We start from the raw sequence: 18,367 nt of genomic DNA on the forward strand, positions 1-18,367 counted from the left end.
TCTGCAGCAGCTTACAAGTTTTGGTAGTATCTTCCCTCTAGATGAATGTATGCTAAATACATTTTATCCTCCTCTTTCATTTCTACAGTGACCTAGAAATCCCTTTTTTTTCATCTTGTATACTCAGCAGGCAGATCCAAACTGCAATTTATGTGCATGGCAGCATAAAGCTATTCTGTTAGCCCTTATGTTGCTATGACTTTGATATACTTGTTTTTGGTTGTTGATGCATTTTGTTTGTAAAATATTCTTGTTCATGAAAAGAAATTTCCTTATTAATCTTTTCTTTATGTCTCTGAGTACTGATTGTAAAACCTTCTGCTGTTCTTTACTGATGATTTTGTTCTTTCTTTTCAAGTTCTTGCCACTGTCACCCAGGTGGTCTGCAGATAACTGTCTATTTCTGCTTCTCTTTGTGTCCGTGTCTGTATGTTTTATAGCCTATATACAGCCTATTTGTATTCCTTATGTATGTAAAGTGGGTGAATATAAATGAGCCTGACCATTATCATGTGTGAACAAAGCAAACAAAGTATGGGGGAGAATCGGCAGTATATCTTATCAAAATACTTCTAGTAGAAGATAGGCAACAACTTTTCAATTGCTGCTATTTTATTTTCTTCATTCCTCCATTTATGACCTTATATAGTTTGACATTGCCCTACATAGGTCTTTTGCTTAACTTTAGAGATTCTAGTGCTTCACTTGTGTGGGAAAAAATTGAAGAGCCTTCCATAGATTATCATGAGTTTGAAGAACTGTTTTCTAAAACAGCTGTTAAAGAGAGGAAGAAACCCATTTCGGACACCATTACAAAAACAAAGACTAAACAAGTGAGTATTCATTTAATTTCAGATCTTTTCTAGGCTGGTTTTTACATAAAGACAGATTTTTGCATGCAGCTGAGATAGATTTTGGCTGGTGTGAAATTGTTACCATATATATATATAGAGAGAGAGATGTAGAAATATAAGAAAAGGAGAGAATGTAGGATGGGTTTCAAAGCTATCTGGGTTAGAGACTGAAGATTTATCTTTTTAGAAATGACTTTTCAAGTGTGTGTTTTCTTATAAATATCTTTGCTTTATCCACTTTTAAATTAACAAAAATAAACCTAGAATAATTAGGTGCATATATAATGCTTTGAAACTGCACGTGTGCAATAAACAGTATGTAAATTGTGATTAATTTTATAAATTAAGTAATGAATTGCATATGAATTACAATGACGTCAGGAAAAAAATATGTTTAAGAATTGAAGTCCTAATGTCATACCAGTCATAACAGTTCTAAGTCTGTTGTGTTTATACATGCAGTAAATATGAAGTTTATGCATACAGTAGATGACAAGCACAGCTGGAAAAATATGACACTCATCAAACTGGTTTCTTGAAATAGAATGGTGTATGATAAAATAAAAATAGGAAGCATTTTAAAGTAGAAGTTTAAACCCTGGGATAAAAGAATTGAATCTGAATGTTTATGTGACTAGAACGCTGTAATCTTCTTGGTATCTATGTAAAAATCGAACTGTGATGGTATGATAAGTAATTTGCAATTAAAGTTTCAGGCTGTAGAGGAGAATGTTCTCGTATGGAATCGTAAACAGCAGTTAAAGTTCCAGTTTTATTTTCAAGTTCCTGTACACAATTCAAGACGAGGCTGTTCTTTCCATCACCTTCTAACATAAAAGTTAACAGTATACAGGATTTTTTTCCACACTGGATATACAGTGGGACTCTTAAAAATCTGCATGCACTAGATCTTATGTTTGAATATGACCTCCCCACCTAGCAGTTCCGGAGATCTTGCCCCCACAGACACGTTTTGGTCAGCGATATAAACATGCAGGCGCTCTTTACTGTGCTGGCAACCTGCTGCAGGCAACAGAACTGGTAGTGAAGTTAGGATGATTATCCCAAGGTGGTGGATAAAACCCTTATCTGGACGATTGGGAAGGATAGCATAAACCACACTCATGTGGCTGTTCATCATGTACCTGTGTGCTGCACTAGGCTGTATTAACTGGGATGGGAGGAAAGGTAATGGTACTGCTGCTGCCTTGCTGTCCTGCAACAAATCTCCAAAATTCAAGACCTTTGCTCTTCCTCCCTCCTTCTAGAAAAAGCCCCTTTTAATGGTTATTTTTAACTAAGTTAGTGTGATAGCTCTTTAGGTAAAAAAGGAGTGCAAAGCTATACCTGATGCTTTGCCTATGAGCTGTTGGTCCATTCACATTTCATGAGATTTGGTGATGCAAATCTCTGAACAGAGTATAAACTACGACTGTTTAATTCTGTAACATAAACGGTGGTTAAAGACAGACAGCAATTATGAATGAACATGAGATGTGGATTTTAATACTAAGAGTATTTGTTTTTCTTGCAGTGATGAAAATTGAGATACATTGTCAATAAATAAATAAAATGTAGATAAAACTAAATGAAAGTGAATGATTGTTCTTAACTTCTTTGAGAAGAACAAGTTGTTTATGACAGAAATTTCCACACAGAAGTTTAAGGCAATCTAAGTAGGTGCCATCATCTAGAATGAGCATTCCTGTGGTCCACCTAAATTGACAGAAGAGAATCCCCTGTGTGTTTATATTCCTCTGGTAGACAAATGTACTGTTCTCCAAAAGAGAGAAAAAATGCCTAATGGAGAAGTCTCATTTCTTGAACTGTAGTATCTGGGGGGCAAAGACCAACCAAAGAGATAATCACAGGCTCTCATCAGAACTACAGTTAAAGCTATCATTTATTGCAGATGTCACGTTAAGTGTTCATGTGTGCAAGTCCAGTTTGGGCTTTTCATAGTATTGTCATGAGACAACTGAAGTAGAACAGCTTCACAAATATATTCTACGTAAGCCCTTTCAGCAGCTCGGAATGCAGGCCTTCATTTTTTAAATTCTCTTCATTTATACCGCAGTAAACACTTGGATAATGAAGTCCATCCATGTTTAGCAGAAGAAACAGTTATTTGGGGAAAGCATGGCTGTAATTCCACAAGTATGTTTTTATAGGAAGCACCAAGTGCTGTTTAAGTGGTTACTGACTTACATGGCTTCTGTGATAGTTACGGGTGTTGTAAAGATCTTACAAATAGTGTTTCTGTAGTGATTTTTACAGGGATGTGTTATGCAAAGCAGATGTGCTCTGTCACCTGTTGAGCTATGGAGGAGCGTTGTACAGAACAGAACCAGGACTCTCAAAACTCACTCTGCTTTCCAGAAATGCTCTTGTCTGGCAATTGGTTTTCCTCCTTCCACTGATATGCGGGTGTGCTGAGAGGATGTATTGCTTAGATGGATTGGATGTAAAATGCTAGCTACACTGGGAATAGTAGTCGGAGAAAAAATGCCCAGATAACTTTCAAATGCATAAAATATTTGGTACTCTATGTAAACATCTGATTTCAATAAAACAATGTTTTTACTGTAAGCTGAAGTAAAAATGTATCTACAGTGGAGGCCACGTGGTTGTGGTGGGGGGATTCTAGATAATCTGAAGAAAGATTTGATAGTTTTGGGATGTTTTAGTGGGTGAAATATTAATTATTTTGGAGTATGCTGCTGTTCTGCACACAGAGCTATTTATGTTATATGCCGTAAAGTATATACATATGTTTGCTTGTGTATGCATATAGATGTACATGATATAATTATTTATAAATGGGGACCCCTTTTTAAGTGGTAAAATTATCTATATTGTTGTGCATTGTTTTGGGGGAGGGGGGTAGGGTTTGAGTTAACAATTGAATTAATTTCACCCTACTCAAGTATTGGTTCTAATTGTTTTTCCCTTGGCATGAATATCTGCAAATAACTTCTGCAGATATAAATCAATAACGCTTAAAAAAAATAAGTATTACATCTAGCACTGAATGAAGGCCACATTAAAATCCATTCCAGAACTTTAAAGAAAGAGAAAAAATTAAGTGTTAATATTTATTTGTATATGCAGCTCACTTTATTCTTACTGTCTCTCATTTGCTGCTATGGCAAAAACTGTGATTTATTTTGCTCCATTAATATGTATATGTCAAATTCTCAGCTGCTGTAAATGTGTGCAGGCTCACTCAGTGAGAATGCCTACTAAATCTTCAAAGAAAGTCCTTTATGGGCTATATTATAGGTGGGGCTGCCATTGCTACCTATTAAAGTGGTCTGGATTTCATTATAAGTCCCTGTTGTTACAACTTTGCCAAAATTTAGCTCTTTAGGCTGCAAGTTCTGTTGGGTTAGAGTTCCCCCCCCCCCCCCCCATATTGGGTGTCTCCTTCATTTTGCCAATGTTAAGAAAGAAAACAAAGTCTGGTTTTGCTCATGTCCAAATAGTTTCATAGGCTTGAATATGGAAAAATTTTGTCAGATACATGTCTTGTTAATTGTGTAAAGGGTTTCTTAAATTTTGCCACTCTACAGGCTGTATCTCAGTTCCTGTTGCTCAGGAGAGACTTCAGGTATCATTCTGAAGATTTTTTCCTAACCTTGTACTGGCAGGCTGGAAAACAGGGGGCCAGGATGAGAGAGCCACAGGAAGATTAAGATGAGTAACCAGGGAGGAAGTGAAGAACTGAGAACTGACAGGGGGAAATATAGAGCATAATAGGCCTGATTCCGTGTCACCTCTTATTCTATCTAAATTAATTTCTCTCAGAAACTTGGATATTGTTGTCCTGGGTGTTCCTTTCAGTAAATAGTGGATCTCATTAAGCCTATAGTGTTTGACCCAAGCAAAAGGTGAAAACTCGCTCTTGGAATGTCTTGTTTAGCCATGACATGTAGTTACAGTATTAGTTTTGGTTACATGGCTGGATAATATTTTTCGTAGGACCCTTTCCATAGCTGGCATGGACTGTGTGGAATGAGTGTAGTTCAGAATGATTACCTAGGACATTAAGCTGTTACCTGAGTAAAAAAATGCTTTTATCAGTTGTTGCAGCACTTAAAAAACATATAATTAGTGAAGCAGGAAGAAAAATGATAGTCTCATGGTTAAGGCTGCATACTCAAGAAAGACGGTAAATGTGGTACATAATCAGAAAATCTTGGTATCACTGTCAGGATAATAAGTTTACAGAAGGGATTGCACTGACTTGCATAGATTGCTTTCATAACTTTTAAACAGTCATCTTAGAAGCCTTACTGATACTCTTCTAACTGTATTTTTGGAAAATAATATATGTGTAACTGTAACGAACTTTCCAAGAGCTGACCATGTGTTTATAATCTATCATGTAAATGAAATAAAAATGTTAAAAATATTCTCATATGGAAAGTCCACTATTAATCTATTGACATTAAGATTTAATCTCCACCTTCCACCCCAGAAAATAAATAGTAGGTTACTAAAGTTTCATTCTGTTTCAGAAGCCTTATATGCAAACAAGATGTATCAATAAAACTGTTTAGTTAATGATTTCAGCATTTTTGAATTTTTAAGTTGAGCATAAAGAGGCTGAGGTAATAGGATAGCCCTAGAAATAAAATGCCTCATAAGTATAAATTGGTAAATAAAGTAAATGTCATGTTGAGTTAACAGATGAAAGTTTATTCATGTTTACTCATTAACAAGGAATAACATAAGGGGAAAAAGAATTTTCTGAAAAGGAGGGCTTATTCTGTCTGCAAACAGTGGAGGCACTGTTTTAAGGAGCTTTCTGTATCCACACTTATTGATCTATTACCTGTGTCAATGGCACAACCATTTGCTGCAATTTTATGTACGCTCCAGAGATAGAGTTGGGCTTCTGCTGCCCCCATGGACAGGAATTTTGGAGGATTTTAATACATCATTTTTATTTCTACAAGCAAATAATTAACAATTTCATGAAGTTACTTATGAAATTAAATAATGTCTCACTTATTTGGCTTGTAAGAATAATTTCTTTAGAGATAATGAATGTGATCTCCGTTTTTACCTCATTCTCTTCTTTATATGGCTTATTGCATGTTTTGTTATTATATTAATTGCTTTGTAACTGTATCTACAAATGTCTCTGTTGCACACACAGTTTTACCTGAATGCATCTATGTATCTAACATCTCTACCTGTTCAGGCTTCCCAGGTTGATGTCCTCTATTAACCACATGCATTTATCATTCTTGTTTCCTTCCTGCTTTCTTTCTTCAGATCATGTATTCGCAAGTTTACAAACAAGCACGCAAGCTTGGCATCTGACAAGCTTGCAAACTCATCTTGTGACATAAGAGCTCTGTGTGTTTCTCTATTTTATTCACGTATCCTCTCTAGCAATGAAAGGTTCTGTTGATGTAATGGCCTGATTTAGGTGTTGCTCCTTAAGGATTCTGTATGGGTGAGAAAGGCTATGTTCATTTCTTAACCAGAGGAGCCATGTAGAGTGACAGTGGCCTCATTGCGTTTCTCTGTGCTCTGGAAGACCTCTGCAGGGGAAGGTCTTACTGAACGTTTGTTCAAATAAAGACAAAAATAGGCTTTGGGTTGGAGTGAGTGAGTTGCAGCTGTTCTGTGAGACTGAAAACTGCATATCTAAAAAGCATAACCCAGATCTCAAATCCCAGCAGAATGCAAGATGCCACTCTGGGCTGTGTACAATTCTTGCTGTCCCTGACACTGTCAAGTAGAGGCATCTTAGTTACAGCCATCTTTCCAGGGAGGCTGGCAATCTCTCATTTCCAGAGCCAGTAGTTCTACACCTTTTAAATCCTTTATTCTCCATCTCTCCATGGTGCTTCTGACTCGCTCTGTGCAGTGGACACTGTATTGTTGGATGACATCAAGGGAAGACAAAAGGAAGAAAATATGGAGATAGCAATACACATTTCTTCTCCCATCTCTCTGTCCACATTGATTTTGCTAAGGAGGCAAGAAGCAACACTTTTTAGTAGAGTAGTTTCTAAATCTGATCAAGAAAACTCAGATTGCTCTGGAATCAAATATGCGTATGGACTGAATATGTGTCATCTAGAAATTAGTTCAGTACAGTGGTCATGATGATCTAGTAAATAAATCACTGTCTAACTTAAGTGTAGTGTACTTGTCTGGGTTACTGTCAGATCCTAGCTGACTTACAAGTTAAACATATTTTTACCGTCAGCATGAAAATCAAGGTTTTAAGATTGTTATGTGTTTATTTGTAGAGAATTATTTTGCAGGTATTTCCTTATGGCTATATTTTGTTATTTAGAGCTGACTTCAGTACAAACAGCAAGAACAAAAAGGTTGTTATATTCATTTGGAGTAGGTACAGTGAATAATGTCATACTTCTGACTGTAAAAGTATGTCCCCATTTAAAAGTGGGAACACTAGAGCTTTTACAGCATGAGGGTTTTTTTGTTTGCTGTTGATATCCCCCACTAGATATCTGAGTGGGTTCTCACCTTTCTTTGGGAGTGTTTTTGGTTTGGGGTTTTATTTTTTTGCATTCTTTACTTTTTGCTAAGCACCTCCCTCTTCTTCCATGTCTATCTTCCTGATTTGCTGTGCTAACTTTTTATAAAATATTTAAGACTCTTAATTTCAAATGTATTTGTGTATGCAATATGTTTTGCAAGTTTGCAAAAAATGTGTGTAATTGCATGCCTAATTTGAGTACACAGTGACAAGATTGTTCATAGCAATTGGGCTGATCACTTGCAAAAAACACCTGCTGAGTGCATTCCAGAACATGCATGAAAATTCCGGCTTTTATACAGAGTTTCTAAGGAAATTTTAGCTTTTGTTTTTTTTTTTTTTTTTTTAAAAAAAAAGAGTTTATATTGTAGTATCTGAAAATTCATTGCATTATTAACGCACAGATACATTTTTAAATTACAAACATAAGATCTAAACATATAAAAACTAAACTTTGGGCACCCTCGTCCTTTAGCTGATGAACGAAGGAATAACTATAATTATGGTACGTAAGAATGAGCTAGGCTCTCAAAGAGGAGTTTTAGGTATGGAAAAATAAAATCCTTGTGACCTATTTTTAAACTAAAGAAACTTTGCTATTTTTTACCATCCCCTACTCCAGTCCTTAAAGTTAGAATATTGTTGCTATCTTTTTATTAAGGGACATTTTACTGTTGTTTAGACTCCCATTGAGGAACACAATGCCTGTCTAACTTACCTAGATTGCTTAGATTCAGATATACAGTATTTTTCCACCTAATATCATAAGCGAGGAATATTAATTGGGGTAGCAATCTCTTAGTAAAAGATTACTTCTACAGCAATAGTTTTATGATATTCATTTCAAACAATACTATTTTAGTGATAGTACACTGTGAAAGGGCCTGAACTGTTTCTCATCCGTATTGTTAAAAGCTTTGTTTGTGAAAACACAGTAGAGTAATAGATAAAATGAATGAAAAGTAAATATTATGTTTAATCTTTACCCTCAAGCATAAAGTTACAGCATCCACAAACTAAGAGACATGGCTGCCTGGCTGCTCTAATTTGCATAACATGGCAACAACCCACATCTAGAAATACATAATGAAGAGAACTTCGAAACCTTAGATATCTCCTTATAGAATATGAGGATCCTCAGGGGGGGAAGTAACTAGTTAGTTTGCAGAGGGGCTTTCAGGTTCGATTAGGGTAGGAGACAGGTGCTCAAAATTTACACTTTATGGTTGATATTCTGTGATAGAAGTTGAGTTCAGTTAAAGCATTATGTGCCATTTGCAGGGATATGCTGTTATCCTGCCAGGTCTGGGTGTTGGTTTTCGGTGTTTGGTTTTGTTTTTGTAAGTATTAAGTAGAAATGTTTGATCTCCTGTTGTACCAAAATGACCTCACTATTTCAAGTAGTTCCTGTTTCCACTCTCACAGCTGTCATTACTAGCCAGAAGTCACTTCTGGATTTACCTTTAGGAAAAAAAGAAAACAAAAAAGAGAAACAAACAGAAAAAACAACCCACACACAAAAACCCACACTCATATGAGTGTAATACTATTCTGTTATATCAGTAAGAAGACAGGGTTATATGTGTGAAAGGTATGATGGGTCCAGTTCTGTCCCTGCCAATTTTACATTTGGAATACAACTGAATCCACAGAAATTGTGTTGTCACAGCACCTAGGGAGAAGGTGACTGCATCGCTGCCCTCATCCTGTCTCTTAACGTCGTATTTGGAACTGTGGGATTTCTGCATCCTCTCTGCAACAGTTACAAGCTATAGGCCTTTGTACGGTGGAGTTTTCTACATGTGACTTTTTGTAACATACAGTAGTTTTTTCTTAACCAGTGAGAGCCTTGGGATAATTTTGCTTAATGCTGGCAGTCAAAATCAGAACCAGAGAGCAAGAATTGTTGCAAAATTCCATGCATTAACTAAATATTATTCTGGGGAAATGGAATCTTTGTATTTTTGCTTCAGGGTTCTCATCAAACATGTGTCTTGCATTACCTTTCACTAAATATCTCTTTGACTGTTTTTGCTTGTGTTAAACAATCAGGAACAAATTTGGCATGTAGTTTGTTTACTGCTTAACAATGGGGACCACTCAACAATTAGAAAGTTTGTCCTAGACTTCAGGCTGCAGATAATATCTCTAGCTTCCTTTTTATTTATTTATTTTTTTAAAAAATTTGTTTAAAGCAGAGTTCTAGAATCCAAACTAAAAAGGAGCTGCTTATTGTGTCTGAGGCTTTAGATCTTGTAGAGATTGGATTTATCAAACTTTTGTTGTTCCGCCTTTAAATGGCGTCACTTGTCTGTAGCCTGTAGACCCAGACCATGCAGCTGATTTAGTTTATTGTTTTATTTTTAAATGTGGGAATTGCTTTAGGCATTTATACTAATATTCATATTTTCTGAATTAGTGTTGTATTGTTACAGCCATTCTATTGGAGGAAACTATAGCATTCATGCAATTGACTGCAATGAGAATGAAATACATAATAGAGTTTAGTATAAAAGTTGACATAGACCCTACATTTTAAATAAAGCCAGACAAAACTGGTAGCTGGTATATAAAAACACTTGATCTGTTGCTGTTCTGCATGCATTCACCTGACAGTCGCATTCTTCCTTACTCTTTTGATGTCATGGTGGTTCAGAATTTTGGCAGCAAAGACAACCTATTCTTTGTGGGGACAGTGCTTTTTTTTTTTTTTTTTTTTTTTTTTTTTTTTCTTCCATCTGATCACTGGCAAATTGTGGCACTCAATAAAGAATTATTATTCTGTCCATCAGCTCACTTTCAGACAAAGCAGCTGCTTCCTGCTAACTTTTATGCCAGATTCCTTTTAGAGCACAGAACTCTCTGGTACTGTAGCATTGATAGGAATCATGCCACCCTAAGAAATCACATTCTAGCCTGCATCATAATAACATAGTTAATTTATTTGGTTCATTTGTTTTCTGATTTTGGTCCCCTTGCTATATTTGTAGACCTGATCTCGGTAGCTTTAGATTGCTGATGGGTGTTAGAAACAGCAATTTCCTAATTTGAAGTGAATGTAGAAGTATATGTGTGCTGACACCATTAGAAGTGGAAGAGTCCCAAGAACAGACTCCAACTCATCCTTGCTCTTTGGGCCTCCAAGGGACAACACTGTAGTTCTGCTTCCTCTGGAGAGGGCAAGTTGTGGATCCTTCCTTGGTCCTAGGTACGGCCACACCTGAATGCAGTTGTAATATTGTTTTGGGGAAGACCACTGAACGAGGGTATTTTACTCTCTGTTTTCTTCTTTTGTTTTCTTTTACTACTGGCCAGCATAGTAGCCTTCATCAGTTCCATTTCTACTTCATTTTTGCAGATTGAGTGATAAGGAATGTACGCACTTACTCCCGATGAGCTCTCGCCACTTTGTCTGACTATTACTATTTCCTTATAGGACTTTTGGAGTGGGTTTGCATTCACTTTTTAATTCACTTTTTTTTTTTTTTTTTTTTGGGGGGGGGGGATAGTTTCCTTGTTCAAAATAAAGGCATCTAAGGACTCCCTCTATATGTTGATGACAGCAGCAAGCTTAAGTTATTCTATTATTGTGTGATGTTTCAGACTTGAGCAAAAGCAATAATGGTGGGAGCTGGAATCAACAGTTTCCACATCTTCTGTTCTGAATTCAGTCTTGTCAATGTTGTTGGAGAGGACAGCTTTAAGGAGAAGGTTTTGAACTTTTATTATGTAAGATATCACATTGTTTGTTTGTGCTGCTCTGCCTTTTCTGGAAATACAGTTTGCTAGCAACACCAGTTAAAGAGTTTCTGTTCTTGAAATTTTGTACCCAGGTTTTTGGTATTTTTGTTTTTTGTTGTTTTTTTGTTGTTGTTGTTGTTCTTGGTTTGTTTTGTTTTTTTTTTTTTTTGTTTGGTTCGTTTTTTGTTTTTGTTTTTGTTTTTTTTTTTTTTTCTAATGGAATACAAGATACTTGTTCGGTTATTATTAGGGATATACATAGTAACATAGTTGTTGGAAAGACTTGGTCCATACCTTGCTACCTAAGACCTATTTTATTTTGTAAATATTTTGTAGCTGTAAAGAAATAAATAGATAATAGCTTCTTTTTACAACAAGAAATTCTCATACTATTTGTCACAGCTTTATCTCAGTTCCAGGCTCAAATGAGATTTATGTTCTATTTTAAAAACCTTTAGAGTGATTATAGCCAATTAGAAGGATAGTGCGGGGTATCCTAATTATAATTTTCTGAATTATGTTAGTTTTCCTTTTGAATTCAAAAAATCTGACTACAATATCTTATTTCAGTCTATTTTACTTCAGTTTTAAACTCCTAATGATATATTACATGGATTAGATAATTGCATAGGAATATCTTGCTAATTTCTGACAGATGACATCAATAGCTATGCCTTGAATTTAGGACCTTAAGCTTGTGAACAATAGTTATGACATACTTGGTTTCCAATGTTAAAATGTTCGGTTTGTCAGCAGAATGCTGTATTTTCATTTCACTGTAACTATTTAGGAATCTAGGAGGAAAGAAAGATGAAATACCTTCATAATCAATGGTTATGAAGGTTTAAGAGGGAAAAAAAAAAAAAAAAAAAAAAGAAACAATTGGCCAGGAAACCACATCCTCAGAAAGTGTATACTGCAAGCTTTGTGAGTTTCTGAAGTTTCCTTTCCTAAGCAGTGTCAGTGGCAGAGTTCAGGGTCAGGCTTTTACTACTTCTCTTTAGCTACTGCTCAAACATCCACATGCAAACCTGTGTCTGAAAACTTAAGTGAATCAAAGTTGGCCACAGGACAAACATCTTGTGGGTACTTTTACGATTTTCTGAGATGTGAATTGGATCATGACATTCTTTACTCTAAATAAATTAATTCTGATTTTTCTAATATTATTTCTACTAATTAATTTCTAAATAATTTTACCAGTGGAGCTGCAGATGATACAGCACCTTGATGCTAAGGTGGGAACTCTGTAACTTGAAAAAAATATGTATATGCTTCCTGACTACAGTGTAAAAAGAATGTGAACTTACAGTTTTGATTATCTCCTTTTTCTTCTTTCCTCCAAGTGATTCACAAAGATTTCCTTCAGTGTAGTTATTATAGCGTAAAACTCAGCAGCCTGAGTAGATTAGATATTAACCTCTTCCATCTATGTGGTGGTTGTAACCCTGCTTTGAAAAGTACTTCATCTAGAATCACATTGTTTTACAGATAAGGGTTTTTTCCTGGCATTACTTGTCTCTCATACCAATGATATAAAATTTACAGTAAGTAGAATTCAAACAGCTTAGAGCCCCATGGAAGACAGTCTGTGAATTACTTGTTGCTTTTATGCTTGCAAAGCAAATATGTACAAAAGCATGTTTTAGTGGCTAATTTTAACCCCCTAAAGCAAGACATTTTGATGGCTTGATTTTTATTTCTTTGTTTACTTAAAAACAAAAAAGCTTTGAGACCTTTTATATTCCCTAAAAGTGATCAAAGAAAATCCCAATATGTACGTGGTTATTTTGCTTTTTAAATAAAATTCATATTGGCGCCTACTACGTCAAACATTCAAATAAAATACAAATTCTCACAGTTTTAGCTTACTTCAAAGATGGAAATCATTGTGTGGTTTTGGAAACCAAAGCAATTCCAAGATAGACACAGTTGGAATTTTTTTTATATGACAGCCTGTTTCATACACTTAGTAACATCAGTGTAAAGTTGAAAGTGTGCATCCTAATGAAGGAGGAAGTCTGGGGGACCTTTTATAGTGACTCTTTTAGAATTAAGATTCAACTAGGTGACATAGTTACTTACACTTGTGATAGATATGCAGCAGAAGCAAATTTAAAAAAATAATAAAATTACTAATTTTTAGGTGTGCATATATCATATAAGGTACAATTTCTTGAATTTACCATTACTCATGCAAAATATCTTGTATATTTTCCTGCAGATTAATACTAATAGTTGGATTTCTTTTGGCAGGTTGTCAAGTTGTTAAGTAACAAAAGATCTCAAGCTGTTGGAATATTAATGTCTAGCCTTCATTTAGACATGAAGGACATACAGCATGGTAAGTGAAAAAAGTATTGTTGATTTTAGCTCAGCTCACCTCATTAATAATCTGGAAATGCTAAATATTTCTATCTTTTGATATGTAAAATAAGGTTTGTTTGTTTTTTTTTTTTTTTGCACTCTGTTTCTCTGAAAATAGCTTGTTCTGGCATTTATTTTGCCCTCTCTAGTAACAGACTCCCTTGTCCTGTATAGAAAATAAAACTGTTTATTTGTGGAATTGTCATCTATATTTTTTGGAATCAGTTATGTAAGTGGTGTAAAATATAGACACTTTGATTTTGGTGTTTCTGAGGAAGAAAGTGTGATGTGTTGTTTATTTTAATTCAGATAGCCTCAGGACATATCCAGAAAAGTGAATTATAACATTTAATTGATTTACTATATAAAATAGTTCCTATATTTGGGTTAACACAAACTGTGGAGTTCTTTCATCTTCAACAGCATTTTCTTATAAAGGGAGATCTTTTGGGGTAGTGTAATACTTTTCACATTTTATGCTAAGAGACAGTAGTGCAAAAAGGTGAAAAGTGGAATCGCATTTATATTCAGAGCATCCCTTATGTTTCCCAAAGGCTTTGGATAGATTTGAAGCAGATTGAATTATCCTGTGAAGTGCCAGCCTATCTATTAAATTAATGTGGTTTCAAGTATAACACAGACTTCATAAATCACAAAAACATCTTGTGAACTTTCTAGGCTGCGTATTTACAGCCATGCATTCGGTTTACTCTGATTTGCTTATTTTGTGAAATTATTCATAACAAAATTCAGAGCACTCTGTCCGCTAGTGAGTAACTCTTAATCACAGTTTTAAGTTTTTATTAAGCTGTTTTGATGGTTACTAGACTTCCTCAAGCTGAAGCACTTAAGATGGTAGTCATAGAGCAAGGCGCCAGTACTGGCGCCAAGAAGTACTTGGTATTTCCAAAGCTGGCAGATGTAGTTCAGTTAAGTCATAGAGCAAAATCTGAAAACAATGATATGGTCCTTTCCTTCAGTCAAATATTCAACTTGGTTTCAGTTAATAATGAGAACCTTATGAACAAAGGAGTCCGCCTAACATCTGTGTCTGTGGTAAAGCCAACACAAGTTCATTGAAAATTTGCTTGCTTAACATGCAACACTAACAATAACATGGCATGAATGTCAGTAGTTGAAGGGGTCAAACAATATTATGCTTAACCTTTATCCTATTACAATATTAAGCACACATGATCATTTAAGAGCTGTGCACAGATTTTGTATATTCCTCTTTCAATAACTATTTTCTAAAACCAACAGTCATTGCAAAGGGAGCTTAGTAGTGCTCTTATTTCCTTGCTGTGCAGACATGATTGAACAAACATGAGAGAACTTTTGTCTGATGGGGGAATTTGTGGAAATGGTTGGAAGATCCTGGTGTTAAAAATGTTTTGGTGTTTTGTTTTGTTTTTTTAAGAACATAAAATGGGCGTGGAGGAAAAGTGGTGAGAAGCAGGAAAGAAATTTGCATTGGGGACAAGGGAAATAGAGATCTCATGAAGAAGTATTTCTGGCATCAGTCACTCCATGCAGAGCTCTCTGAGCGATCTAACCATAGACCCCATGGAGAAGTTATAAAATCACAAGCCCAAGTATTTAGCTTCACCTTTATGTATGCACTATTTTTACTTGCTTGTTGAAAAGTATAAGGGGTTTACATATTTTTGAGTTTTATAGCTTACTGGTTTATCTGCTGCAATCTGAACATAATAATGAGACAGTACTATCAAAAATTAAAATTATGTTAAAGAGTGCCTTCATTAGCAAACTGGACAGTTGATATATTTGCATCTTTATATGTTAAGATTTAAGAGGTGTGACAATAACTACAGCAAAAAAAGGTGATCGGTGGTCTTTGTCCCCTGGCCCAGGATTTTAGCAGTGGCCTTGAGTTTTTGCAGTGTTTAATGTGCAGTGGCATGTACGTTTACCCATATCTCACTCAGTACAACACAATGTTTTTTCATGAATATGAAAGGCAGTCAAATGAAACTTTTTATTTTCCCCCCACTCTCACAATCTGTGGTAGTAGGCAACTTTCTTTATAGGCTTTTTTTGTAAATATTCCCTCCCTATATTACATATAAAGCTTATCTGTGGGATGCAGTGTTCATGCAAATTGCAGAAGAATTGTAATTTATTTTTTAATTTCTTTTTTTATACTGGCCATAGAAAAGCACCCAGAAAGAGAGAGAAACCTTCAATGCAGTGTATTATTCGGTCCATTTCTTGGTTTGTATGCTATTGTATTTTAGTTTTCTGATGGTTTAGAGAAATTTCAAAGCTTTACAGGAGCAGTAAGGAAAACAGTTGCGCTGGGTATTCACTCACCTAATGAATTTAGGATTTCAAGTTTTAATTCATGTTGTATTTAACTAAAGAGATTAAAATAACTTGAAACCTGAGCAAATGTTGTATTTAATGTCTTGTAAGAATTTTTTTGTTTGGCTGGGGTTTTTTGGTGTATTTTTGTTTGCTTTTTAAGATACGAAACAGTGGTGAAACATTGTCTGCAAGAAACAATCCCTGATGAAAGATTGTTTTGGAAACTTGAAAATTTAATTATTATATTATTTTGTTAACTAATCTTGAACAATTAGCTACTTTTTCATGTGTGTGTGATCAGATGGCATTTAACGGAGGATATCAGAATATTGTAATATATGCAAAATAGCTTTGTTTGATGATGAGATCCTTGCTAAGTGTCTGCTGGTAGAATTGCATTTGCTCCTGACTTTGAAATAGGTTTAGCAAGACAAACTCCCAAACCCTGGCTGCTTTTAAAATATTTTTTACAGTAGTTGTAATAATCAGAGCACATTTGTACTGAACCCTAGTACATCTTTCTAATAGTGCTTTAAAGTATGGTAGGTTGATTCTTTGTTGTTATGGTGGGGGTTTTTTTGTTGTTTTTTTTTTTTTTTTTTAGTAGATTATAATTGCTAACAGAACTCCCAGCTATTTTATGCAGTCTAGGCTCGAACGGTAAGAAATGTTGGTTTCCTTAGTCGCAGTGCCATTTCTCTATGTTATTAGTACAAAAATGAGTCTTCTTCTCATGGTTTCTCTGGTTTCACACAAGGTTTTACTGACGCCTGTTTTTTACAATCATCTATCAACTATGCAAAACACTTTATCCAGGCATTTTGCTTGCTTTTTTATTTTTGCTATACCGCAAATATCCTTTATCCAGTATTATGTTCCCGCTGGAAATATCGCTGTATTTGGCCGCGTGATAGAGCCAAATTTTGAGAAGTGCCAAACAAGCACTTCTTACATATTTTTCCTTTATAGCTCAGATTTTTTTCCTAGAGAAAAGATTTTGGTTTTAACATCAGTCTTTTGGGTTTTTTCTTAACATTTCAAAGGTACAATGTATGCTTAAATTAGAGGTCCAACAAGATTCCAGTTAACTGCATATAGTAATCTATGATGAACACCCTATACGTTAATATGCAATTAATTGTATGTTAAGCCTGTGGCTGCGTTTAGGAGGGACCATGTCTCTTAAATAAGATGTCTCTTTTTAATGAAGTTGTCTGTCAGCACATGAAATGTAACAACTGGTTGAAACTGTAACTATGTTGCAGAGAATTTGGTTGTCAGTGCCTTCCCCTGTCCCCTTGCTTATAAAGATACAATATATCCTCTGTGTTTAAACTGTTATGGCTGTTAACAAGTATGGTAAGAAAAACAAAAAACTCCTCCCTGTGTGTGGAAAAATAGAAGGAAAAAATTAAACTGAGGATGTCAGCCAAAAGAAAAGCAAATTTTATATATCATCCAGATAAATATTACATTTACTATGCAGTCAGATTTATATCTACTATTTATTTCCAAAATGGAAATTAATCTTTTGTTCACCAAAATCATCTTTGTATGAGCGTGCCATATAAATATTGAAAGAAGTCTAGCAAAAATGGCATATGCAATTTTCTGTCATCTAAAGTTGTCTGTAATATTTTCCAATTCAGTAACTTTCTCTTAACAGGATTTATCATTTTGGGCACTGTTACCTCTGGCATGGCTGCAGTGCTCTTAACTATATTTCAGTAGGGTTTTACATAGCACCTTGTGGTTGCCCTAGCTCTGTTGGAAGTAGTTTGGAGATTTCTGCCTCTGAATTTTGGATCACCTTTCTCATATCCTCATTTAATAAGTAATTTTTCTCCCCTCTCTGAGACACTGGTAATCTACAGAATTTGATGGAGCTACCTATTCCACTCTGATAATCGAGGGGACAAAAATAATGGAATACCAAGGTTCTTTGTATTACAGTCCTCAACTCATTGTTGGTCAGTGATGCTAGGAAAGGATGTTATATAAAAGGATGTAATAGAAAAAATAGTTCTGGAAAGGGCAGGCAGATTCACCTAACAGCTGGTAAAGCCCAACCATTTAATCTAGGTTTGAGACTGTTTTACTGAAGGTTGTATTTGTGGCAGAACTTGCTCTGCTAACAGAAGTACAACTTTGAACAACAGACATATCTTCTGCCCCGAATTCAAGACAGATGTACAGGAAGTGAATGTATTTTAAATGTTACTGGGGAAAATAAATGTTTAATTTTTAGTATTTGGCTATTAGTGACAAAGAAACATGAGAAAATCTTTGTTTTGTTTTCTTACTGGACTGCTAACACTGACACTTAGAAATTAAGAGATAGGAGAGACTTTGTCAAAGGTTAACTGAATGATTTCACTGGAGGAGAAGGATAAAACGTCTCTTACGTTGCATTATTTAAATGTTCTGTGCAGGAGTTCTTCATGCATTGGAGTGTCATGTAGTCTCAATGCTCATAGGTCCAAGAGATGCTCTAAATGTAAAGCAATCAGGAAAGAATGACTCAGCATCTGGAAAATAACTCAAGATTAGT

General features: G+C 35.2%; 1 protein-coding gene across 1 annotated transcript in view; it reads left to right on the forward strand.

The window, feature by feature from the left end:
• Window positions 1-18,367, forward strand: part of FMN2 (formin 2) — a 178,105-nt gene that overhangs the window by 73,472 nt on the left and 86,266 nt on the right. The window contains exons 9-10 of the mRNA XM_033009292.2: window positions 689-833; window positions 13,378-13,465. Of these exons, the coding sequence (XP_032865183.2) occupies window positions 689-833; window positions 13,378-13,465 (233 nt within the window). The remainder of the gene's footprint in view (window positions 1-688; window positions 834-13,377; window positions 13,466-18,367) is intronic.

The sequence above is a fragment of the Tyto alba genome, unplaced genomic scaffold (genome assembly GCF_018691265.1).
Source record: "Tyto alba isolate M040663 unplaced genomic scaffold, T.alba_DEE_v4.0 Super-Scaffold_22, whole genome shotgun sequence".
In the NCBI taxonomy this organism is placed as follows: Eukaryota; Metazoa; Chordata; class Aves; order Strigiformes; family Tytonidae; genus Tyto; species Tyto alba.